Raw genomic sequence first — 26,192 nt, forward strand, 5'->3', positions numbered from 1 at the left:
AAACATGGTCAAAAAATCTGCCGCTGAGTTATGAATTTTTGAAAAAATAGTGATATTTGGAAAAAATCGAAGTTTCATGAAAAAACAAGTTTGACATTATTTTTTAATGCAAAATTGAATTTGCAATCGAAAAGTACTTTACAGATTTTTTGATAAAGGGCTCCGTTTTCAAGCTATAGCCGCCGAAAGTTTGATTTTAGCGAAATATTTGCAGTTTTTCAATTTTTAAAAATAGTGACCATGAGTGACCATTTCTAAAAATATTTTTTTTTTTGAAAAGTTCAGAAAATTTGTTACAAAATTGTCTAAGAGATATTAAAGATTGGACCTCGGGTTGCTGAGATAGAGCCGCTTCAAAAAAAAAAGAAACACGAAAATTGAAGTTTTCTAAGTCTCACCAAAATAACCCACCATTTTCTAATGACGATATCTCAGCAGCTAATGGTCCGATTTTCAATGTTAATACAAGAAAAAATTCGTGAAATTTTCCGATCTTTTCGAAAAAAATATTTTGAAAATTTTTAAATCAAGACTAGCATTTGAAATGGGCGTAATATTCAATGTTTGGCCCTTTTAAAAAGTGAAAAAAAAGTTGATCAAAAAATCTGCAATTTTTTTTTTACCGTGTACCTATTTTTTTCTCCAAAGTCCTCAACAATACCTACAACTTTGCCGAAGACACCAAATTGATCAGAAAATTCACTCAAAAGTTACAGCTGTTTGAATATTTACATACCATTTTTGTATGGACAGCAGCCAAAATTGTATGGAGACTTGTATGGGTGAACCAATGACGCAAAATAGCTTATTTGGTCATAAGGAAGGACCCCACAAAGTTTAAGTCAAATAAAAAAATACAAAAAATAAAAATGGTCGAAATCGGCCGGTTTCGTAGAGAGTTGCTCTATTGTAAGAATTGACTGAAGGAGGTATAATGCATTCTAGGCTCAGTGAAAAAAATATAATTTAACCCAAAAATGACGAACTTCTCGTCACAGTGTCATGATGCAAACAATGATCAAGATGCGACGTGGTCATATCGGGCAATCAGTAAAAAAAACAGCCGGAAGTCGCCTGACAAAAACTATGCTAGAAAGAGATAGCAAATCTGATGCTAACAAACATCCCGCTGCCATGTGAACTACTTTGAATGTGTTGGTTAATTTCTAACTAGAAAGTCTTAAGATGGTATTAGACTATGACAAACAAACAAACAAACTCGCATTTTTTTTTTTTTTTTTCGACAGTTTGGTCGTTTGCCTGCATTTGTTTGCAGAAGCGTCAGCCTGCATACATTTGGATTTATTTGCGAGTTTGGCAAACTGTCAAACACGAAAAAGTTCGAGTTTGTTTGGCATAGTCTAATGCCTCCTTGAACTTATCAAGAAACTCAACAAGAATTTTTCGATGCACTGTTGTTCCAGTGATGTTCGCAACCCGGGGAGACATTGGTTGGATTTCATTTTATGCTTTAAACATTATTGAAACGGTAAGACTTGTCCCAATTTTTTTTTTGGATTTTACCAAGGTTTGCAAATTCAGTAATGATAATGACATGTGATGAATTTCAGCGATTAATTTTGCATCAAATTTATTAGATTTTTCTAAAAAGGTGATTTTTTTGTTTATTTAAGTTAAATGTGGTATAAAATTAGTGTTTTCGGGTTTTTTCCAGTTGTAAGGAATGATTTAAAATTTTAGTTTATTTTTGTTTCAGAGATCAGCTTTTTTTTTATTTTAGACATTGAAAATCGGACGCATGCTTGCTGAGTTATCGTCACTTGAAAATCGACGCTTTTTGGTGATGTATCAGAGAAAACCTCATTATTCATGTTTCTTTTTTTCAGAGGCTGCATCTCAGCAATGCTTGGTCCAATCTGCAATGCCATTGCAGCAAATTTATAGGAAATTTTCTGATCTCTTCGTAAAAAGATATTTATTTCGAAATAGCACAATAACAAGCTTGAGCATGACTTCACCAAGTTAAAAAAATACGTACCTAACAAAAAAATTAAATAATGGCTAAACCTTGAAAAAGGAGCACTATATCGAAATTTCTGTTATGTACTTTTCAATTGCTAACTTGATTTTAAAACATCGAAAAAAACTACATTGCGAAATGAATTTTGACCAACGTCATCCAAAACATTTCAAAAATGGCAATTTTGCGCAATTTATTTTTGTGTTGAAAGTCGAAATAAATTGATAATTATTTTTTTACCGAAGACACCATGTTGATCAGAAATTTAAAAAATCAGTTTTTCAGGTACAGATTTGTAATTTTTTAATATCATTTTGTATGTACACGAAAAAGATTTATCTTAAATTTGGTACCGGACAGCAAAACAAATGATATGCTAGTGTGTGTCAACTCAGGCTTAGATAACTCTATGGAGACTTGCATGGACGAATGTCAGAAAAACTACACACAATGTTTCATCCAAATAAAAAATACAAAAATGAAAATGTCCCATATTTTTGTTCAGTCTTGGGCGAATAGAGGAGAAAAGCAACTAGCGACAAAATTTTGAGGCTAGGAATTTTGACAGGTATGATTTTCATAAAGTATTCGCCTCCTTTTCTCTCCCACAGAAAACTGGGGACAATGTAGCTGTCAAACTAGGCCAAAATGTTAAAGTCACTCACAAAATGAACTTTGAGTGATTTGAGTTCATTACTGACGTCACGATTTTTTCCTCTATTGCTCAAGGAACTATTCAACTAAGGCAAACAAAGAAACAAGCACGCATTTGTTTGACAGTTTGCCTGCTTTGTTTGTTTTCCTGCATTTGTTTGCAAAAAAACATCAGCCTGCATTCTTTATACATTTTGCCCTGTTTGCGAATTTGGCAAACTGTCAGCACGAAAAATTGCAACTTTATTTATTTGTTTCTCATACATAGTGGAATAGCGCCGGGAACCGTGGTGTAGGGGTAAGCGTGGTTGCCTCTCACCCAGTCGGCTTGGGTTCGATCCCAGACGGTCCCGGTGGCTTTTTTTCGAGACGAGATTTGTCTGACCACGCCTTCCGTCGGACGGGGAAGTCAATGTTGGCCCCGGTCTAACCTAAAGGGTTAGGTCGTTAGCTCAGTTCAGGTGTAGGTCTCGGTGGAGTCGCTGGTAGGCAGTTGGACTCACAATCCAAAGGTCGTCAGTTCGAATCCCGGGGATGCTTAGGTGTAAAAAGAGGTATGCAATTGCCTCAACAATCAAGCCTTCGGACACCTAGTTTTGAGTAGGAATCTCGCAATCGAGAACGCCAAGGCAATGCTGTAGAGCGAATAATTTGATTTTTGATTTTTGAGTGGAATAGCGCTTTCAATAGAACAATTTTTCTAGTCAGAAAAGTACGAGAGGCAAACGTAACGTTTTCATAAAATCACTTTAATTTCAATGTTATGATTTTTTAAGTGATATTTCCATATTTTTCAAAAAGACTTTTTTAACTGAATTTTTAGTTTTTTTGCAAACATTCATTACGAAAAACTGTTAAGTTGCAAACATCGTCGACTTCCTCGCAACAATTCCCAAATTGCTTCCGCTGAGAATCACCAAATCAACACCCAATCTAATGCTGTCCTACAGCGCGCCTTCAAGTGTCCCAAATGCGTTCCACATGTCAATTCCCATAGAAAAGTTTTCACAATTGGTTCGAATCACTGCTGCTACCGACGACGTTAACGCTAACGAATGGATAGTCAAATTTATGAATGAATCGTTTGGGCCAACCAAACTGGTTAAGTAGCAGCACAACATTTCGTTTCGCGTTGCTGTAAATCATTGTCTTGGTTTTGTTTTGATCCCCTGCTTTTAACGTTCTCACAGTTGTTCTTATTCATGGCGTAATTTTGTTTTATTTATAATTTTACAACCGGAAATGAAGTTACACATTAGGTGCAAGTTGAAACTAACTTGTATTGTTTTCTCTTTTTCTGGTTAGGCCCTCCTAACGGACACCGTCGTCGAAGACAGCCACTGGCCACCGGAGCTGGTTCTGCTGAGGGAGAAGTTTACCGCCAAGAGTCAGCTAGAAATCGCCCAACTTGAGATCAAACATGAAGAAGAGGTACAGTGTTGACTTTGTTTGATGAAACTTCTCGTTACAATTCGAATCTAATTCCAGATGGCCAAAGTAAAGGCGGACTTTGAAAAGCAACTGCAGTGGAAGCTGAAGCGCCAGTCGACGTTCGATTCGACGCGCGATCTGGACAAAATCATCAGCGAGCGAGACAATCTGCGGGAATTGTCGTCTACGCTGCGCTCGGTGCTGGGTGAGCTGGTCAAGTATGTGACGGTCTGCGAAGACGACCTGAACGCCACCCTGATTGGGGAGCTGCACAAGCACGGTATCGCGGTCGCCGCTGGTGGGGATGAAACGTTGGACGGAACGCTCGCCGTTGATTTGAACGAAACGGGTGCGTCGACGTGTTCGACGGGCCGGAAGTTGCACAAGTTTACGCCGGATGTTTCCGGGTTGGCGTCGATCATCGAAGACCCTTCGCTGTTGCATTACGTTTCGAAGGAAGAAACTGGACGAAGTTCGCTAAATCTTGACGAATGCTTGGAGCGACTCCGCTTGGAAGCCGTCCATCTGCTGAAGTTGTCGGAAAAGGTCACGCGAAAAGCAGACACGAAAGATGAAGATCTAGACAAGGCTTCGGTGAAAAGTGACAGTTGTGAAGAGGAAGACGGACTCAAACGGGGTGGCAACAGCAGAAAAGACGGCGCAAGTACTCGTTCCTTTGACGAAAACATGGTGCGTGAAGTTGAAGGCGTCGTGCCGAAGCTGCAAACTGCCACGAGCAGTCTGCCAACCGATCTCACCACGGTCCAATCCAGTGGCGAACTTAACATTCAACTGCACGAGCTGCGAAATCGTCTGCTCAAAACGGAGGATGAAAAGCGCCTCCTCGAAACTGAGCTGGCCGACACATTGACCCGCCACAACAGCCTCGTCCTGGAACTCAACGAAACCAAGCAGCACCTGCTGGAGCTGAACAGTCAACGGGTCGAGTTCAGCGAAGGTTACGGCACGAACGCCCTGATCCCGTGCACTCACCAACCTTCCAACAGCTTCGTAGAGCTGCTGGACCGTTCCAAACATGTCCTGAGCAGTGCCTCGGACAACACGGTGGACAACGCCGCTGCCGCCAACCTGCTCCAGCTCGTCGAGGACTTTTGCCGCGAAGGTGAACGCTACATGGACGACGGCAAGCGCGAAAGGTCGATCTGCAGTCGCAAGTGAGTATGGTTGGGGAAGAATTCGATACCACAGCATGGTTGCCTGAACGCTCACACCGTCTCGTCGTTTTAATTGCACACAAACACAAGTATTCAAAATTGACACACGTTTTTTTTGCGTTTGAACATTTTCCTAGAAAGTTATTGACAGCACCAAAAGCATTAGTTTGGAATGCACTAACGAGTTGTACGACAAGGTAATTTTGGTATATTTTATGTTTTGTTTTGTTTCGTTGCATTTTCGTGTTTGTGAAATCATTGTTTACTAACTAACCATGTTGCTTGTTGTTACCTTGTTTTCTTCATTGTCATCTTCTGAGGCAATTGTGTGTACTCGAATTATATATTGTACATATATTGTCAGATTTATGTGTATTTTTGTGTTAAAAAAGACAGCGGTGAAACAATCTTCTTTAAAAGATTTTCACGCACTTACTGAGAAAGAAATTCAAACGAGATCGATTCTTTTCACTATCTTTCGTTTTTAGAACCTACATAATTTTCTGAAATTTCTGTATTTTCAAAATTTTCATTTTCAGAATTTTTAGATTTTATTTGATTTTTTTGAATTTTCAGAATTTTAATTTTTTTTTAATTTTAAAGGTTTTCAAATTTTTTAAAAATTTAAGAATTTTTAAAAATTTTAGTAATTTCAGAATTTTAAAAATTTCAGATTTTGCCAAATTTTCAGAATTTCTAGAGATTTTAGTTTTTTTTTTATTTTTTATTTTTTATAATTTTTAGAATTTTTAGAATTTCAAAATTTTCTAAATTTTCATTTTTAGAAATTTCTATTTTTTTTTATTTGAAGAATTTTTATAATTAAAAAAATAGAATTTTTAGATTTTTTAAAAATTTTAGAATTTTAAAAATTTTTAGAATTTTTAAAATTTTTAGAATTTTTATTTTTTTTTAAATTTTAAAATTTTTAGAAATTTTAGAATTTTTAGATTTTTTAGAATTTTTAGAATTTTTTTAAATTTTAGATTTTTTTTTTATTTTTTAGATTTTTTTTTTATTTTTTAGATTTTTTATTTTTTTTTTTTGAATTTTTCGAAGTTTCAGAATTTTTAGAATTTTCAGAATTTTTAAAACTTCTAGTATTTTTAGAAGTTTTAGAATTTTCCGAATTTTTAGAATTCTCAGAATTTTCAGATTTTATAAATTTTCAAAATTTTATTCAGAATTTTCAGTATTTTCGGAATTTTTAAAATTTTTAAAATTTTCAGAATTTTCAGAATTTTTAGAATTTTTAGAATTTTTAGAATTTTAAGAAGTTTTAGAATTTTCAGAATTTGCAAAATTTGTAGAATTTATTTTTTTTTAGATTTTTCAAAATTTTTAGAATTTTCAGATTTTTAATTATTATTTTTTTTTTATTATATTATGCCTAGTATGCGGCTTGGAATTTGCCTCGAAAAAAGTGATAAGTGATATTTATTTCTTTACCTACTCTAAATTTGATTTTCAAATTTTCAAAATTTTAAGATTTTTTAAAAATTTAAAAAATTAGAATTTTTAGTATTTTTAGTATTTTGAGAAAATAACACAATTAACACAATTTTCTGAATTTTCAAAATTTTCAAAATTTTTAGAATTTTCAAAATTTGTAGAATTTTATTTTTTTTTTAATTTTCTAAATTTTTTTAATTTTCTGAATTTTTTTAATTTTCTAAATTTTCTGAATTTCCTGAATTTTCTGAATTTTCTGAATTTCCTGAATTTTCTGAATTTTTTGAACTTTTGAACTTTTAGAATTTTTAAATTATTCAGAAATCTCAAAAAAAAAAAAATTCAGAATTTTTAGATATTTAAAAAATTTTAAAATTAAAAAAAAATAAAAAAAAATACAATTTTTACATTTTTTTTGAATTTTTAGAATTTTAACATGGTAGAATCTTAGAATTAAAAAAAATGAATTTTATAATTTTTGAATTTTGGATCATTAACTAACAATTATATGTAAATATTTTCCAAGTTTTGCGATAAGGCTTCATGACAACATGACTTGTAATTACAATTTTTATATTTTTTTTATTTTTGCTCCCCCTTCCTCGACTTTGGTCAGAACCGAGGGAATAAACTTCAAAAAATATTTGTAATGACTTAGGATTCATTAAAAAAATACTAAACTACATAAAAATATTATCAAATGTTGTAAAATGGAATGAGTGTTACGAAACAAATTAAAAGCTTCTTGTCCTATAGTGTTCTCGTGTTCTAACACCTCATACACATGTTAACATTCCACCTGAGTGTATAAATTGATGTCCTACCCCTTCAAGTCACCTCGCTGCAAAGTTTAAATTGTGATTTTCTCTGTTTTCCCCCTCGTTTTTTTTTAAATTCCATCTACCATCAACGCCCACCCACGCAATCATTGGAAAAACAAAAACCTCGCTCGGCTTTTCACTCATCTTTAACCGCTTTCTGTCCGACCATCCGCCCCGACCCAGATCGAAGCCGCCGACAAACAGCTCAAAGCGACACGCATGTTCCTGGAGGAGCAAGCCATCGAGCGGGAACAGGAACGAGACGAGTTTGTGAAGGAAATTCAACGGCTTAAAACGCAGCTCCGCGAAAAAGACAAGGACAAAGTGAGCTTCGAACGGGCCACCAAAGAGGTAAGAGTGATTTGATTTGGAAGGTATATTTACCCACTCACCCACCCACTCTGAAATGTATGTGTAATACATTTCACACCAACACTGCTGTAAAGTTTTTTCGAGACACACCTGCACCGGCACCTTCAACGAGAGTGCAATTCTCAACTAACAAAATCACATTACACGTAATTTTTGAACAGTACAAAACGAAAACTGCACCGAAATCAGCTTACTAACAAATGTAATATTTTTTTCTTTTTTTTCCCCCACTTTCAAAAAACCAACACTCAACGCTTGCACTCAAACCAAAAACTGCCGCAATTCACACCTTCTGTATACAACAACGTTGGCTTTTTGTCTTTTTCTTCTTCTTCTTCTATCACGCACACCATACCACGTGCACCGTTTGTCGACCCTTCGAACACAACATCATCACAACGGCGACAACACTATTGTGTACATTTAACCTGTTTTCTTTTATACATACACCATCTTTATAAATTCCCCTTTTTTACGTATTATTAGGAAGGATTTTTGTGTGACAGTTGTAGTTGTGATATCGATAATCGGGAGATTATTGTGAAAGTAAGTGTAGATTTTTTTCTTTTTCTTTATGTACCATATTGTTTGTAGATTATTTCTCTGAAGCGTAACTAGCTATAACATAAAATGCTGGGTTTTGGTGAAGGTTATAATTATATAAACTAAATAAAACATGGATTAACGATCAGCGAAGGGTAAAATCATCTCACTCCTAACAGGTTACTAAAAGTTGATATTTGATAAACGCATTCATTAGTATTAATTGTTCATTTGACTTAACTTGGGTAATTATTGTTTTTGTCATTATTATTTAAATTTAGCTTCCTAACCTAACACTTCTCATCATGGTACCAATGCACTCATATTACAACTAGAGATCCCTCACTCCTGTCAGTCTTACAAAACATACAATTTTGTCCAACTGTAAACAAGATTCAGGCTCAGAAAATTTGTAAAACAATCTAGGTAAATAATAATCATATTTCATGCCTTTTTTAACATTTACCTTTTGCTTATCACAAATGTCAAATTATATAAAATGTTTCAATGTTTTTGTTTATGACGCCAGTAGATTTGTTTTTACGACTTTGACAGAACATTTGTTGAGCCATCAAAAAGAACATTTCTATTGCAAAATAGTTAATTTTGGTCGTTTAAATTTACCAGTTGTCGATCTTTTTGAATTGAAAATTTTGTTTTTATGAGCTCAACAAGTGTCCAGAAGACTCCAACTCGCTACATAGAAAGCCGGTTTTGATAAAGCTATAAAAACTACTTTTTTCCAACTTTTTTCATAAGAAAAATCCAAAACAACAGCATGAAAATGGCTCTTTAAAATTCCGATTTGAAAATAGAGCTTAGCTCAAAATGACGGCTCCTACAGCATTCCTGAAGAAATCAAAGCGCATTCTCATCATCCCGTGAATATAAAAATGTTGAGCCACCCTAAAAATTGGACCACTCTAATGTCCACCTTACCAGAAGATGCCCCTATTGACCCTGATCATTTGGTCACGCTCTTAATATGACCGTGTAACAGCTTTTAATTTTGTCTAGCTAGATAATAGCTAGATAATGGCAAAAGCATCATTCCTGAATGGCAATATACTCAAACCCCGATGGTTTGAAACCAGCTTTTGTCAATGGGAATGGGGTCATTTTTTAGTTTAACACCCCTTTTACACGGAGTTCACACACACTATCAAACGTATGTTTTTATAGTGAGTGTGAGCGCCGTGTAAAAAATGACAGTTCATCACATAAACGTTTACTCAAAAATCTCGTAGATCCACCTTCATGTATCAGTAAACAACTGAAATTTCAGCCTATTACACATCGTTAGTTAGGGAATCGCAAGACCTTTCAAACGAATCGAGATTTGTGCAATCCTGGCTCAAGTAATGACCACCTCACTAAACGACTCTAAAAAAATAGATCTGGCTACTCTGTCTCAAGTTATGACCAATTAACTGCCTAATCGCATAAATATCCCATATGCATTTTCACCACTTTTGAGTAATGAATGCAGGTTCAAAATCGTGTGCTCTTTCAGAAAAAAAACCCAAAACATCCAGTACTTTGTGTGTGGTCTAATCCAATACCCGCTAACCGGTAGCGAAATTAGCCCAAAACATGCAGTACACTCAAACCCCGGTGGTTTGACACCAATTGTTGTCAAACGAACGGGGTCACTTTTTAGTTTGACACCTCTTTTAAACGGAGTTCACACACATCACCAAACGTTTGTTTTGCTAGTGTGCGTGAGCGCCGTGTAAAAAGTGACAGTTCGTCACTTTTTAGTTTGACTTTGACCAACCAACGGGGTACAAACTAAAAAAGTGTCAAACGAAAATGTGACCAACCACCGGGGGTTGAGTGTACTTTGTTCTAGAAATCTTGGACGAGCTTTCCGGTAAAAATATTTACGATACTGAAAAACCAAGTCTGTCATATAGATATTGCCAAAAACCACAAAAAAACATTTTTTTCAACATTTTTATTTTTAAATCCGCTTAACTTCCCAAGGATTGGACATAGGACAATGGTCATTATGAAGTCTTTTATGTAAAATTGTCTGGGAAATCGATTCCCACTACCGGTTATTAAAAATTTTGACGTTTAGACCACTTTTCAAAAAAAAAACAATTTTAGTAAATGATTTTTGTATTTTTTTAGGAGAGACATACCATCTTGCATTTTTCGTCAGTCTTTTGGTAACATCTTAGGGTATTTCCACAAAAATTTTGAGCAAAAAAAAATCGTGACATCACCTTCAAATTTAACTTTTAAACTTAAAAATCGAAAAATGTCATGGAAGTGGCGTGTGTTTTTGTTTCAGTGTATTTTTTTCATAAAACCCGTCCAATTTCCTACAAGTTTGTCTTTGACAACTTTTTGATACGATGCAACGGCTTTGAGATACAGTAATTATTAAATTGCAAAATACAAAAACATTTAAATACCTTACGCCCTTCTCAAATGTTATTTTCGAGTACTGTTGGCTCCATATACACAAAAATGGCTTATGTAGCCCTAGAATAACATGTCTACAAACTTTCATTGAAATCGGAGAGGGTCGGGTACAAAAGTACCAGGAAAATTCCTGATTTGAGCTGGAATTGCTCATAGGGGTAATTCTCCGCTAATTCACACAAAAATCGAAAAAAGTTGCCTCGACCACTCTTCGATTTGCATGTCTTAAGGGGTGACTTTTGTCCCTGATCGCGATTCCGAGCTTCATCGATAAAAATACAAAAAAAAATAGTTTCAAACATTCTACCATTTTTCGTTACTCAACTGTAAAAAAAATGTTGGGTCATGTCATTTTATGGAAAATTTAATGTACTTTTATTTTTTTTCATTTAAAACAAAAAAATTCATTTTAATATGTCGTGTTTTTTGTAACTTTGCAGGGTAATTTTTAAGACCATAACAATGTTTTAGAGTAGATAAAAACTAAAATGTTGCTTTAAAAAATACGGAGTTTTATATTATCATCACGAGCCATCGCGATTTTACGAAAATAAAAGTTTTGAAAAAGTTGGTCGTCGTTGATCATGGCCGTTCAAGGTCACCCGCGACAAATCATAAAAGGCGTAGATTGTGAGACCAAATGTTGTTGTCTTGAGCAAAGTTGTTTAGATTTGCAAACCATAAATATTCCATAAATGTTCGGAAACACTCTAATCGTGAACCACCCTAATTCTCAACCAGCCAAAAGTTGTTGCTTTCTATAATTTTTCTTTTTAAAAAAAACTTTTTTGTGCAATGTTTACAGTGCAAACATTTCTCAGTAAATTGTTCAATATCTCATATAAACTGACTGGGTGGACCTGATAAATACTGTTTGAAAAGCTTTTTTGGTGAAATTTTATGTTAATAGGATAAAATATTGACACAATACATTGATCATAACAACAACATTTTGAAAAAAAAAGATAATGGTGCCAAAGTTTATACAAAATAATTTATTTTTTCTGATCCCAGCACAACATGATCGTATTTTCTGTTTGCATCGATATTGTACATACACACAGACTCACGCGCGCACTGTACTTTTTACACGTACACATAAACTTACTGCTCGCGCTTGGCTTTCATCCAGCATCTGAACTCATCTATCATCTTTTAAATTTAAATATCTCACTACATTCTACCTTTTTTCCCTCAATTTTAAACTTTCAATTTCATTCTTTTAGTGCAAATTCGATGCATCCGCTCCAGTTTGAACAAACAAAACATACAATACAAAATGGTAGTTTTTCACCAAACCATACCGCTTTTAGTGAACCCAATAGAAACATATTATTAGAATGAACCGAAATTCGGTTTAAAACATGAAAAATAAAACGAAGCATTAAATGTGAGTGAGAATGATTTTGCCCCAGCTCCCCCTCTCCGTGCTCCTGATGTGTGAGGTTAAACCATGTGCATGATCGATTGTAAGCAAATTCCTCTAAATGTATCTGTGTAATAACTTTATGCCAATCGGCAAAAGGTAGTCCCGTATCAACCTCAATATCCTAATCCTTTGCCTAGCTGGAAGCGGTGGAGCTGCAGAGCAAGGAACTTGGCGCACATCTGGCCGAACGAGACGACCGCATTCGGAAGCTGGAGGCCGACCTGAAGGATTCGATCGACAAAGGCTTCACACTGCGGGAAATCATCACCGAGCTGGAGTCGCAGATCGACGGCAAGTCCGTCAACGAACACGTGCTGGATTCCAAGATAAAGGTAGGAAGTTAGAATTTTAGAATTTTAGAATTTTAGAATTTTAGAATTTTAGAATTTTAGAATTTTAGAATTTTAGAATTTTAGAATTTTAGAATTTTAGAATTTTAGAATTTTAGAATTTTAGAATTTTAGAATTTTAGAATTTTAGAATTTTAGAATTTTAGAATTTTAAATTTTAGAATTTTAAATTTTAGAATTTTAGAATTTTAAATTTTAGAATTTTAGAATTTTAGAATTTTAGAATTTTAGAATTTTAGAATTTTAGAATTTTAGAATTTTAGAATTTTAGAATTTTGAATTTTAATTTTAATTTTAATTTTAGAATTTTAAATTTTGAATTTTGAATTTTGAATTTTAGAATTTTAAATTTTGAATTTTAGAATTTTAAATTTTAGAATTTTAGAATTTTAGAATTTTTTTTAAATTTTAGAATTTTAGAATTTTAGAATTTTGAATTTTAGAATTTTAAATTTTAGAATTTTAGAATTTTAGAATTTTAGAATTTTAGAATTTTAGAATTTTAGAATTTTAATTTTAATTTTAGAATTTTAAATTTTAAATTTTAGAATTTTAAATTTTAGAATTTTAAATTTTAAATTTTAGAATTTTAAATTTTAGAATTTTAGAATTTTAGAATTTTAGAAATTTTAGAATTTTAAATTTTAGAATTTTAGAATTTTAGAATTTTAGAATTTTAGAATTTTAAATTTTAGAATTTTAGAATTTTAGAATTTTAAATTTTAGAATTTTAAATTTTAATTTTAGAATTTTAGAATTTTGAATTTAGAATTAAATTTAGAATTTTAGAATTTTAAATTTTAGAATTTTAGAATTTTAGAATTTTAAATTTTAGAATTTTAAATTTTAAATTTTAGAATTTAGAATTTTAAATTTTAAATTTAGAATTTTAGAATTTTAGAATTTTAAATTTTAAATTTTAGAATTTTGAATTTTAGAATTTTAGAATTTTAGAATTTTAAATTTTAAATTTTAGAATTTGAATTTTAGAATTTTAGAATTTTAAATTTTAGAATTTTAGAATTTTAGAATTTTAAATTTTAAGAAAATTTTAAATTTTAGAATTTAGAATTTTAGAATTTTAGAATTTTAGAATTTTAGAATTTTAGAATTTTAAATTTTAGAATTTTAAATTTTAGAATTTTAAATTTTTAAATTTTAGAATTTTAAATTTTAGAATTAGAATTTTAAATTTTAAATTTTAGAATTTAGAATTTTAGAATTTTAGAATTTTAAATTTAGAATTTAGAAATTAGAATTTAGAATTTTAAATTTTAAATTTTAGAATTTGAATTTTAGAATTTTAGAATTTTAAATTTTAGAATTTTAGAATTTTAGAATTTTAGAATTTTAGAATTTTAGAATTTTAAATTTTAAATTTTAGAATTTAGAGTTTTAAATTTTAAATTTTAGAATTTTAATTTTAGAATTTGAATTTTAGAATCTTAGTATTTTAGAATTTTAGAATTTTAGAATTTTAGAATTTTAGAATTTTAAATTTTAGAATTTTAAATTTTAAATTTTAGAATTTTAGAATTTTAAATTTTAAATTTTAGATTTTAGAATTTTAGAATTTTAGAATTTTAAATTTTAGAATTTTAGAATTTAAATTTTAAATTTTAAATTTTAAATTTTAAATTTTAGAATTTTAGAATTTTAGAATTTTAGAATTTTAGAATTTTAGAATTTTAGAATTTTAGAATTTTAGAATTTTAGAATTTTAGAATTTTAGAATTTTAGAATTTTAGAATTTTAGAATTTTAGAATTTTAGAATTTTAGAATTTTAGGATTAAAGAATTTAAAAAAAATCGAGACATGGTTTAAATTTTTAGAACAATTTGTTTGGTCATCAAATTCGAATTTTTCATTAATATTTGTAACAAATTCACCCCACAGGAGCTCGAGCACTACATCAACGCCCAGAACCGCCAGAACGAATCCCTCCACCAGGAGATGGAAAGCATGAAGACGGACCTGGCCGTTCGCGGGTACGACGACAAGATCGCCAAGCTCGAGGAGGAGCTGCGCCAGTCGCGCCCAAGCGTCGAGCAGAGCCTAGTCCTAGAAGCCCTGACCGTACAACTGCGCGACATCGAGGAAACGCTCGAGCGCAAAACCAAAAATCTCGAAACCCTGCATTCCAACTCGGCTGCCTCGCTCGTTTGCAGCAGCCCCTCGGAGGACATCTCCATGAACCAGGACAGCCCGCTGCACCTGAGGAAAAAGTCCAACGAAAGTGGCACCGGATCGAGCGGCGGCGGCGGCGAAGTCAACCAACCGCCACCGGTTGCTCTGCCCGTGGACGAGGTCCAGCGAATCTTCGACAAACTGCACCGGCACACCCGCGTCGAAGAAGTGGCCATCAAACGCATCAACGATCTGGAGATGCAAATTGGCGGCGTGCGAACCAGCTATGCGGTAAGTCCACTCGACTAGTTTAGTCTAGAGTTGTATGTTGTTTTTCGTGAGCTCTGCGTGACATTCTGTGTAAACATTTTCGTGCGCGCCAACTCTCTCTCTCTCTCTCTCTCTATCGCGTGAAATGTGTTTACTTGTCACGGTGGCGGTAGCGGGATTTGACGTGGTCAGTTCAGAAGAGACGAGTTCGGGTTCTCTCGAACGTGGCAATCACTTATTTTTAGCGCCCTCCCGTGACATTCAAAGCGCTGCTGCTGCCGATGCTGCTATATGAAGTCGTAACGAACTTATTACCCGTGGGCAGAACAGAAGCGCACGCATTTTAAGAGTTGAGGCCGCCGTGTCTCGGCCAACATCAGCCCAAGGTTCAGCGCTGGGTGAGGTGAAAGACGAATTTACGACATCTTTTGACGGGTTTCCCCTCCGCTTCCTAAATGTAGGTTTCGGTCAAAGTCAATTATCGGTAACATAACGTAGCAGCAAGGTGACGGAATTTCAAAACGTGAAACGCCAGTGTCTTGTAAGACAGTTTTGCTTGGTATTTTTCGATTTAGTAACATCGACCGCTAGTATTTGAAAAGTTTTGAAGTGTCAAGCATTTTATGCTGGGGCACAACATCGCAAAACAGCACATTTGAATTCAAAACTAAAAACCTCAGGAATTCAGTTGGTGTGTGTTAGTAATTTGTAACGGTTTTACAGCCCAGACGATTGTACGGTTAGGCCTTGGAAAAAATTCACTTTGGATAATCGAATCACAAAAAAAAATGTTATTCGTACATTTAGGACTTTTCGAGCAATTCCAACAAAAATATTAGAAAATGATTTACCGAGAGGTAATTTTTGGGCAAAAACGTTTTTTTAATATGCCATAACTATAAAAGCTTGAAAAATTTCTTTAAAAATGTCGACAAAACGAGAAGCGACAAACCACAGTTTTATTTATTTCATATGCTCTCAATATAAATTTCTAGAAATAAAATGATACCAGTCAATGTAAAATTTAAGATTAATTATGAATGTCTTATTTGTATAAAACATAGTTTTCTGATCATCTTTAAGTTACTACCGCCAACTGGGGAAAATCAGGAATACAGGCTGCAAAGGTACAGGAGATTTCAGAGCAATAAATTTGGAAATCGGTGTACTAATTGTTTTGATTCCGGTGTTTGATGAAAAATAATTTAAGATGATATTTTTTTTAAATTTAAAATCGTATTTTTTCAATTTCGGGAATTCCCGGGACAAATTATGAAAATTATGATTTGGGAATTCCCGGTTTTGGAAAAATCCCGGGCTTATTGTACTGGGAATTCCCGGGATGGATGCATTAGTTTTCAGGGTTTTAAAATACATATTTTCAACGAGAAAAAAAATTAAATTTGAAGACATTTGGCTGTATCATTGCGGAGATATAGCTGTTTGATATTATCAGTTTCAAAAAACGATATCTCAATACTGCTTTGACTAATTCGGCTCAAAATGTTGGTGAATTCTTGTTGAACTAGTCCCGTGTGCATGGCGAAGGATGATTTTTAAAAACTTTATTCGAAAAAAAGATATTTTTGTGATTTTTCGGGCATCGTAATGCACACGGGATGTGTCTTGAGAGTCAAATCAAATTATTCGCTCTACAGCATTGAAAACATTATTTTTAATTATCAAAAAATAGAAGGAGAAGCATCCCAAAATGCTTTAGATATTATAATTTCATCATTAGACCTATTACAAAAGTTGCTAAAAATCTAACAAAGCTATAAGGCTAGTACGGATCTCGAAAGGAAACAAAACAGAAGGAAAAGCAATAACAATAATCATTTAATTTTGTGACCAAAAAAAAATAAAAAGAATTAAATCTGAAAATAAAAATATTCAAAACCTGAAAACTGAAAAATCTGAAACTTAAAACATGAAAACAAACATTAAAAACAGATTAAAAACAAATAGTTCAAAATTCAGGTTTAAACAAATAAATTTAAGATAATCGGAAATTAATAAAATATAGTTTTTGCTTTTAAAAATATAAATCAAGGAAATCAAAAAATTCTAAAATTTTGCAAATTTCAATAAATTAAATCAGAGATTTGAAAATTCGAAAATAAAAAGGTTTTAAATCCAGGGTTTTTTTTTTCAAATAGACCCTAATTCTTACCTAGAAATTGGCTAAAAAAAACTTAAACACTTTTTTCTGTAATTCTGTGTTTAATTGATTGAAAGTTCGATTTTACATCGAAAAATTAGGTTGAAAATTTTTTGCGATCAATATTTCGATTTTTTTTAAATCGGTATTGATTCAAAAATTCAAAACTCGGTCAAAAAAAGTTTGCCCATTCTGGAAATTTCTGAAAAGTTGGCATTTATATCACTTAAAATTAAAAAAAGTTTTTTTTACGGATCAAATTTCAGTGACAAAATCTTTTTTAGTGTAGCGTAGTGAAACTTTGCCGAAGACACCGAATCGATCAAAAAATTCCTTCAAAGATACAGATTTTTGAATTTTTTTATCCAGCTTTTTAAGCGAAAATGGCGTTCGAATGGTGAACGCCCGAAATGTAAAAATCACGCAGTGGTACCAACATTACGAAAAAATTGTGCCATGGCATGACAGCCGCATTTTTTTTTTCAATGTTGGTGCTATTGCGCGATTTTGACATTCCGAACGTTCAACATTCGAACGCCATCTTCGCTTAAAAACATGGATATAATTTTAGTACGGGCAGCTGCCAAATTTGTATGGAAATTTATGTATGCATGTATGTATGTATTTGAACCCCCGTCTTGGCAGGACTTGGCCATGACCACAGTATATTTCAACTGAGACGGTTTGGTAAGTAACCACCAGATACCTCAAGAACCTTTGAAGCGAAATACCTCTCTATGGCTAACGATTTCTTCTGAAACTGTACAGACATAGATCGGTAATGCAGATGACTCGGGCCAGGCAATCCACGACTCCCTCGTCCAGTTCATGAGTATATGAGATGGCCCTGAGCTTTTTTTTTTGAGTCGGTGTTAGTAGTTATATAATGGTTTGATATATTATACCTTGTGACATTATTTCGCCACTACGGATAAATTCAGTACCAGATCAGTAACTCCACGATGGCCGACTGGTTAGCGTCCCAGACCATCAATCCAAAGGTGTGAGTTCGAATCCCACCTGATTCTTAAAGGTTTTTTGTTCATATTCAAAGTTCAATTCCTGATTCCATTCCACCGGATTTCAGGGCAACCACCATTAAGACGGAGCCCTGGCCATATATGGACAAATGGACAAACTAATGATGCAAGGCTTTTTTGGGTATTCAAAAAAAAACTTACACGTTTAACCTTGTGAGTAGAAAAAAAAAGATTTGATTTTTTCTCAGTGTACTTATATAAGGCATTTATGCGAAAATGGCCAGTTTAGTACAAAAAAAACAAAGTCCCTTTCAACAAAAGAGCTGTGGAGACTTCGCATAGAAGCCCTTGTTTCAATCACATCACAGTAGGTATGAAGAGATAAGAAATTCAAGATATTCATAATAAAATGACGCTCACTATACTCTATACTAAACAAACGTGTATGTTCATTTTCAGCCAAAAAATAGATAGAACCACCAAATCTTGATTATAAGTGATTTCCATGCATTCGTAAGCCCATGAAGATTAATTTTATTCCCTGGTTGATATCTTATATCTTCCTCGCTCCCCCTCTCTTCCCGCTAAAATTAGTTCGGAAGTTTCTCTCAAGTTACTGACTCGTCAAATTGTAATTCAATCAGTCGCGACTACATCAATTTGAATGGTACGTAATTCGAGTAAGAAAAACTCGCCGACGCCGCCCCAGGTTCATTCAATAAATCGCGTGACTCCCCCTCTGTGTATGTATATAATTTCTTCGTTATGGTGAGACGTGAGACAAGATGCGTTCTCGTCGTATACATTTGAATTTCTGTACGCGGAAGCCGAGAACGGATGCTGGTTAAGTGATGGACTTGGTGCGCATGCGCATTAGCCGCGCGCGCGTTCATGACTTGCGACGGGGGAGAGCCGGTCGAGTTGAGCTCAGTGAGTCGTTGACTTTGGGCGGCTTAGTCGGGACATCTGGGGTTTGTGGAAGTTCGTACAGTTAATTCGAGTGGTGATCGATCCAACGTCGTTGGTCAACGTCAAATTGTAGTGTGTTGTTGTGTTGCTTTGATGACGATAAAGTTCAAAATATTGTCAGAAAAAAAAAAAAACAAATTACGCGCAGACCAGATTCGAATCTGCGTCACGAGCTGTGAATTGTAATAAATTTATAAATAGGGCGATACTCATAATGGTGGATGAATGAAAGATGTACTAATTTTGTCTGCAGAGTGAAGTTTTGAGCATTTTAGTGCGAAGACGACGATGATGATGATCTCCGCACATAAAGTGTAATTTTAGTTGGCCATCGGGAAGAGACGCACCATGCTAATAGTTTAGTGTCCTCTATTAGGGTGCTTAAATTATTACCAAGTGCTTAGCGTCGTCGTCGTCATCTGATGGTCGGTTATGCTGCGTGTTTATGTTCAGTGACGAGGACGGTCCCATTTCTCTCTCTGGTTATGACAAACGAACAAACAGGAAGGTCTCTCCGTTGGGAATAATGTGAAAATAAGAACGCTAGAGCAGAAAAACGTTCAAGATTGAGAGCGCAGACAAACTTCCTTGTTTGAAATACCCTGCTCGCACCGATATTTAGGTGCCAAGGTGAAACCGACTTTTTTTGAGAAATGGGAAAAAGGCCTCGAAGTTGTCATAAAGTGTTTTCTTTTGTGACTTGAACATTTCTTCTAGCAACGATTTCAAGTGATATTTTGAAGAGAAAAATTCGAATAGAAATAAGTGAAACTAATTTAACGATATCGAAAGCAGTTCAACATTGTATGCAGATTATAGCGGCAAGTGCTATAGTGTTTTGCATCACCGATGTTTACCGCCGCCACCAATGGCTTCAAGACGCTTCAGGAACCGTTTGGGGTGAGTTGAGATTAGGAGAGATGAGAGCGGTATTTCAAGTTTCAAATAACGCGATTTGGCCCAATTTAGAAACTCGGTCATACAGCAAGGAATTTTGCAGATAAGCGAATTCAAAGTGATTGTTAGGGTTGACTTTCTGTTGATCTTCTGCTGTCTGATGTCATGGGACAGTATTTATAAACTATTAAAAAGATTAACATTTGCAAAAATAACGTTGGATTTAAACCATTTTAAACCAAATTTGTCATTTTGGTTAGGGGCCATCCATAAACCACGTGGGTACTTCAGGGAGAAGGGTTGGTGTTTTTCCACGCTTTGGATGGTCTCATATTGTAAAGTTATTTAAATTATTTTAAATAATTGTACATATAAACGTTGGTAGCATTACTTTTCTACAAATTAGCATGGAAGTAGATCAGAATCTGAGCTCAAACATGACCCAAAAAAATATCTAAAGTGATTTGGGGGATCAAGAATAAATAACTAGATTTACTCAATTTTTTAAGCACCCGCAAGCTCTGTTCAAAGGCAGTCCACATCTCAGCTTAGAATAGTAACTTCACACAAGTAATGGTTCAATAACGAAATCAATGAATAAAATAAATAAAAAAAGGTTAAAAAAATTAAATTACAATCCTCGATTTCAACATTAAAATGAAAAAAAGTGTAAAAATGCATTATACACCTGTCCATTTTTTTTCCAAATTTCCAAATTCCAGCCCATTCAATTAATCAATCTTTGATTTCACAAGGACCACCCTAGTGGACACTTCTTAGAAAAAAGTAGTTTTTTGATGTATGGACAATCGGCCCAAGTAACATTTTTAAACCAACTAGCCACCACCAAGTTTTATTGAGGTTTTATTGTAGCATCTTGATTGCTTAATAGTTTTATTTGGGCATTCAACGCAACCAACAAGCAAGAGCTAATTAATAGGTTCTAACAGGGTTTTATGCCTCGGACATAAAACCGGGTGGAAATAAAATCCGACTGGCTTTCAATAAGGTTTTATGAATGTTTTAGTAGAGACTTGAAAACCAGATGGCAATGCCATGCCAAACGGTTTTATCGCATGCTTTGTTAAAACTTAGGGTGTTGTAGCTGTCAAGTGCCATTAGGCATGTAAAAAGCTCACTTGAAACCATAAGCTCCTAAAAGAGCATTTATCGCGACCAAATAGCAGTGCATAAATATGGCGCTAAACGCGTGCTCTGATTGAATATGATTGACCGCCATCTTGATTGAAAAAATCGAAAACTGAAAAATATTGATTTAAATTTGATGAAAACACACATTTATGAATTTCTGGTATCATTAATACAGTCGACTCTCTGGTTGTCAATATCCAAGGGACCGCCGAGGAAGAGAATCATCAGTTTACAGAACGTTGCAAAATGAAGACTCGATTGAAAATATTTTTTCTTGATACCCAGCTATGGGAGAGAATCATGGTAACGTCCAGCAAACAAAAACAATCTAATGTCAAACACCCTTCAAAGCATCGTTTCGCCAACAAAAATGTCTATGCAAGCCATGAGAAAGTGAAATTATTGATAACCGGAAGAGATTTTGAAGCAAACAGAGTCCAAGGGACCGTCGAGGAAAAGATCCTTCAAGCAAGAGAAAATATCGAGGAATGAAGACAATTGAAGTATGCAGATTGAAGGGACTGAAAAATTCATCGATAGATGGAGCAATATTGATATCGAGAAGATCGACAGCCTTGTTTACATTTGGAGGTGTCGTGTTTTGCGGGTCAAAAGTGCCGATAGTGGCCGTCGTGGTGCTTTCGGTGGACTTTCCGCCCCAACATTCCGAGGAATGGAGGCGAACGAGCGCAAAAGGAAGAAAGAGGACGATAGCAATGTGGAGCAGAATCTGCTCAACAACAAGTTCAGCCCGCTAGCGGAAAACAACAACAATGCCAGCCCAGCAGGAGGAGTGGACGTCCCGGCGGTTCCAGCACCCGGCCAGTCGGCAATTAAAGAAAAGCAACCACCTTTGGTGGTGAAGAACACCACGGATTTTTACAAGCTCGTGGCGATAGTGGAAAGTTGTAAATTTGGTTTCGATCCTATTTACAAACTAACCCGATTTGGAACCAAGGTGACCTGCTTCTCTGTCAAAGATTTTGACAAGTTGCAGGGGCTTCTCCAGAGGAAGAAAGTGGAATTTTACACCCACGGCCGAAGAAGCGAACGATTTCACCGGGTCGTTGTTCGTGGTTTACCTGATCAATTGAAACCGGATGAGGTCAAGTACCTGCTGAAGAGGGATCTCAAGCTGGACGCGCTGGAGGTGCATGTCATCAAGCGGAAGGAAAAGTCCACCGTGGACGAAACTCCGTACATTGTGGTCTTCCCCAAGGGATACACCAATCTGAAGAAGCTCTCTACAATGAAAGTTGTGGCAAGCACTATCATCCGGTGGGAGGCCTACCGGAACAAGCGGCCGAACGTGACCCAGTGCAGGAACTGTTTGCAGCTGGGCCATGGGACCAGAAACTGCCACCTCAAGGGGTGGTGCAACAACTGTGGGGGTCCCCACAAGACGGACGAGTGCAAAGTCCAGGAAGCCGATCCGAAGCGGTGTGCCAACTGCTCTGGAGCCCACGAAGCCACGGACCGCAGCTGCCCCAAGCGTGCGGACTTCATCCAGAGGCGCCAGCAGGCGGCGAAACCGAAACCGCCGGCAAGGAAGGCGGAGAAGCAGAGTCCAGCAGTTCCGGCGTTCACGCCGGCGGAGTTCCCTCCGCTGCTGGGCGCAGTTCCGGACGCGAAGCCAAAGGATCGCCCTCGACCCGCAGGAAGCAGTCAACAAAATAGCGGCGCCGGCGCCGGTGCCACCGCCACGGCGGAAGGAGAGGAGGTGCTTTACAGTTCGACTGAGCTGTGGCACATTTTTAACGAGTACAGCGCCAGGTTCCAGACCTGCAAGACCCGCGTGGACCTGTTGAGACTCGTCAGTTACATGCTCGGCAAATACGGCGGAAAATGAGTTTTTTTTTTAAGTGTATTCTAAATTATTATGAACCGTCCCTCGGTCCCAACCTGGTCACAGCACCTAAACGGACCTAATAAAAATAAGTTAAGAATAAAAAAAAAAGATCGACAGCCAGAGAGTCGACTGTATAGCGATAGATGTTTAAACATATTTTGAACATTTTTTCAAAGAATTGCAATAAAATATTTTTCAACATTAAAGACTATGATTACAAAATATTGATTTTTGATGAAGCGGGTTGATTTTTTTGGCTATATCTCCCCTACATTTATCAATAACCGCAGCTGAATTTGAGCCATCAATTGCGAGAAATAAGCTTTCAAATTATTTGGATTACCTCTAATATCTTTTATTTATCATCGCCATTTTTGACAACCATCTCCATAATTTCATTTGGCAAGACGAAGACTTATTTTTGCCACAATAAAACCTATTTGGCATAAGACGTTTGAAGACGTATGAAATGTCATTTTTCCATAACTCCTGATTAGGTTTTAACAAAGGTTTTGAGGATGTTGTTAGGATTCAGTTGTAAAGCCTTGAACTCCCATGTAGGTTTTATAAATAGGCCGTAACAACCTTTTCGGAGGTCCTTTTGGGTTTTAAGTGGGGTTTATCAAGGTACTGGGGAGTTTGTTACGACTAAGGGGTTTTAATGCTGGTTTTGGCTGATAGGTTTTATAGTGGTTGTGACAGCTTTTATAAAGCCTAAAATGTTACTTGGGTCGGGTCCTAACCAGTTCGTTTAAACATATCATGTCAAGGTTTATTTCAGATGATATTTATTTCTGAAGCGTTAACTGGAAATAGATCTTGTTTATTTGATGGGCAACCAAAATTACAATACACTGAAACCCCGATGGTTTGACACCAACTGTTGTCAAACGAACGGGGTCAACAGTTAGTCAACGAGGTAGTTTGACAACCCTTGAATACGGAGCTCACACACACTACTAAAAGTTTGTTTTGATAGTGTGCGTGAGCGCCGTGTAAAAAGTGACTTTGACCAACCAACGGGGTACAAACTAAAAAAGTGTCAAACGAAAAAGTGACCAACCACCGGGTGAGTGTATTATGGAATTAAAATAAACTGTTTCAATTTTGGTAAGCTTTTTAAAGGAATTCTTATACCATTTGAAAATAAAGCACCCCTCTCCGCTAAGATCAAACATTAGTTTTTTATTTGATATCATTAAATGTCTCAAAGAGGATTGTGCAAGAAGAATTAGGTTAATTTGTTTAAAATTGTTCGAGAAATTACCATTTTAAAGTTGAAATTTTGTAGAGCACTAGAGAAACCAAGGTCGTCAGAGGTTTAAATGTGAAACTACTAAACTACTTTTTTGCTTTAAAAATTATTCAACCGAAAGGTGCCCAAAAAATGCAAACATATTCAAAAACGTGCTCCAAATATTTGAAAACTTTAAGTTGTGATTGCATAAAAATGGTATTTGAAGTGAAAAAGATAATTTTTAAAGCAAATTCAATGCTTGTATTTATTCATGAGCTCAAACCAGAACGATTTGTTCTGGAAAAAATATTTGCCATTGAAAACATATTTTCTGCATCATTTTTTTTATCATTTCAGCTTAATTATCAATATTATTCTTTATTATATTCTCTCAAACTGGTCCCAGAGACGAATTCAAAAGCAATTTAATGGGTTTGGAGCATCGATTAATTTTACTTACTGTCCAAACACTGTGATTTAAAAAATACCTACATTTAATAAAAAAAAATACTTATAATTATTTTTTGATATTTTCTATGACGATTAATATATCATTTCCCTGTAAACAACTCATCTCTGGATTTAGGACAAATATTTGGGTTTCCTTTGTGATCATTTACACAGCGTTCCAAAAATAGCACACTGCAGCAGCACGAAAAATTCGATACAAAGGGCGTCCCAAGAGATTGCCAAGAGAGAGTGTAGCGATTTTCCAAATAAACGATATTCATTCCCGGCTTTCTTTCTTCATCCCACCCCGCAGGAACTGCAACACGAGCGCGATGTACTGCAGGAGCGCATGTCGGAGCAATCGCTCAAGATCACCACGCTCCAGTCGAAGCTGGACGAGCAGCGCATGCGGGCGGAGGAACTCCACCGGCAGGGTACGTCCCACCTAACGGTCCGGGTCCACGACCTGCAGGAGGAGCTGGTGAACCTGCGCGAAACGCTGCACACCCGCAACAAGCAGATCGACAACCTGAAAAACTTCCTCGAAAACAGCCGCCAGGTGATCGAACGGCAGGAGAAGGAACTCGCCATGACGCAGGCCAGCAACGATCGCAGCCAGTTCGAGATCAAGCTGGAAGCGGAGCTGCAGGCAAAGACGGACGAGGTGCAACAGCTCAAGCACAAAATCCAGCACGAAATGATCAACAAGGTGGCGTTGCCCGATCTGATGGAGACGATGCTCGCAGACAAGAACGACGAGATCGATCAGCTGCGCGAGAAGCTCAACCAACTGCAGCAAACGCCGGCAGCGGCACTGGCCACCAAAGACAACGATGACAACGCGCGCACTCTCAGCGACATCGTCTCGATTACCGACTGCGACGAGTCCGCGGACATGGTGATGCGACGCGCACCAGAACAGAGCGAAGCAGGAGCAGGGTTCTTCCCGCCGCCCCTGCCGCACAGCATTCCGATGGTAAGTTTCGGTTCCCTTCGAATTTATTCGTCCGAGTTTTGATTTACTACTTATGTTTTACTTCTCAACCCCCCTTCACCCTCTCTGACTTACAACAACAACAACACTAACTAACTGCAGCTATTCTCCCTTCGACAACGCGTTCGATACAGATGCTCTGGACCGATTTTTGTGTCTTGACGATATAGGTGTTTGCAACTCACGGCGTGCATGTTTGTGTTTACATTTCTGCTAGCGTTTCGATCTCTCGCCCTTTTTCGGTGCACGTAATGCGTTGTTTGTTTTAGGCGCGTATTTTGTTACAGTTTAGTTAGAGAGATAGAAAAAAAAGATCCATTTTCTTGCACTCGGATTGGATTTGATTGAGCATCACCGACTAGAGGATTACACAAACAGACAATTTTCTCGTAAACCTTAGACTGCTTACTGCATAGGGGAAAGCTTTTGAGTTTGATCAATCAACAGTTGACGGAAAACTTTGA

At 35.7% G+C, this 26,192-nt stretch overlaps 1 protein-coding gene across 1 annotated transcript in view; it reads left to right on the forward strand.

Moving 5' to 3' along the window:
• Nucleotides 1–26,192, forward strand: part of LOC6037933 (A-kinase anchor protein 9) — a 104,574-nt gene that overhangs the window by 67,937 nt on the left and 10,445 nt on the right. Inside the window, 8 exon segments of the mRNA XM_038260873.1 lie at nucleotides 3,941–4,066; nucleotides 4,124–5,216; nucleotides 5,219–5,241; nucleotides 7,698–7,865; nucleotides 8,373–8,432; nucleotides 12,429–12,623; nucleotides 14,539–15,060; nucleotides 25,048–25,710. Of these exon segments, the coding sequence (XP_038116801.1) occupies nucleotides 3,941–4,066; nucleotides 4,124–5,216; nucleotides 5,219–5,241; nucleotides 7,698–7,865; nucleotides 8,373–8,432; nucleotides 12,429–12,623; nucleotides 14,539–15,060; nucleotides 25,048–25,710 (2,850 nt within the window).

This window comes from Culex quinquefasciatus, chromosome 1, assembly GCF_015732765.1.
Source record: "Culex quinquefasciatus strain JHB chromosome 1, VPISU_Cqui_1.0_pri_paternal, whole genome shotgun sequence".
Lineage (NCBI taxonomy): Eukaryota > Metazoa > Arthropoda > Insecta > Diptera > Culicidae > Culex > Culex quinquefasciatus.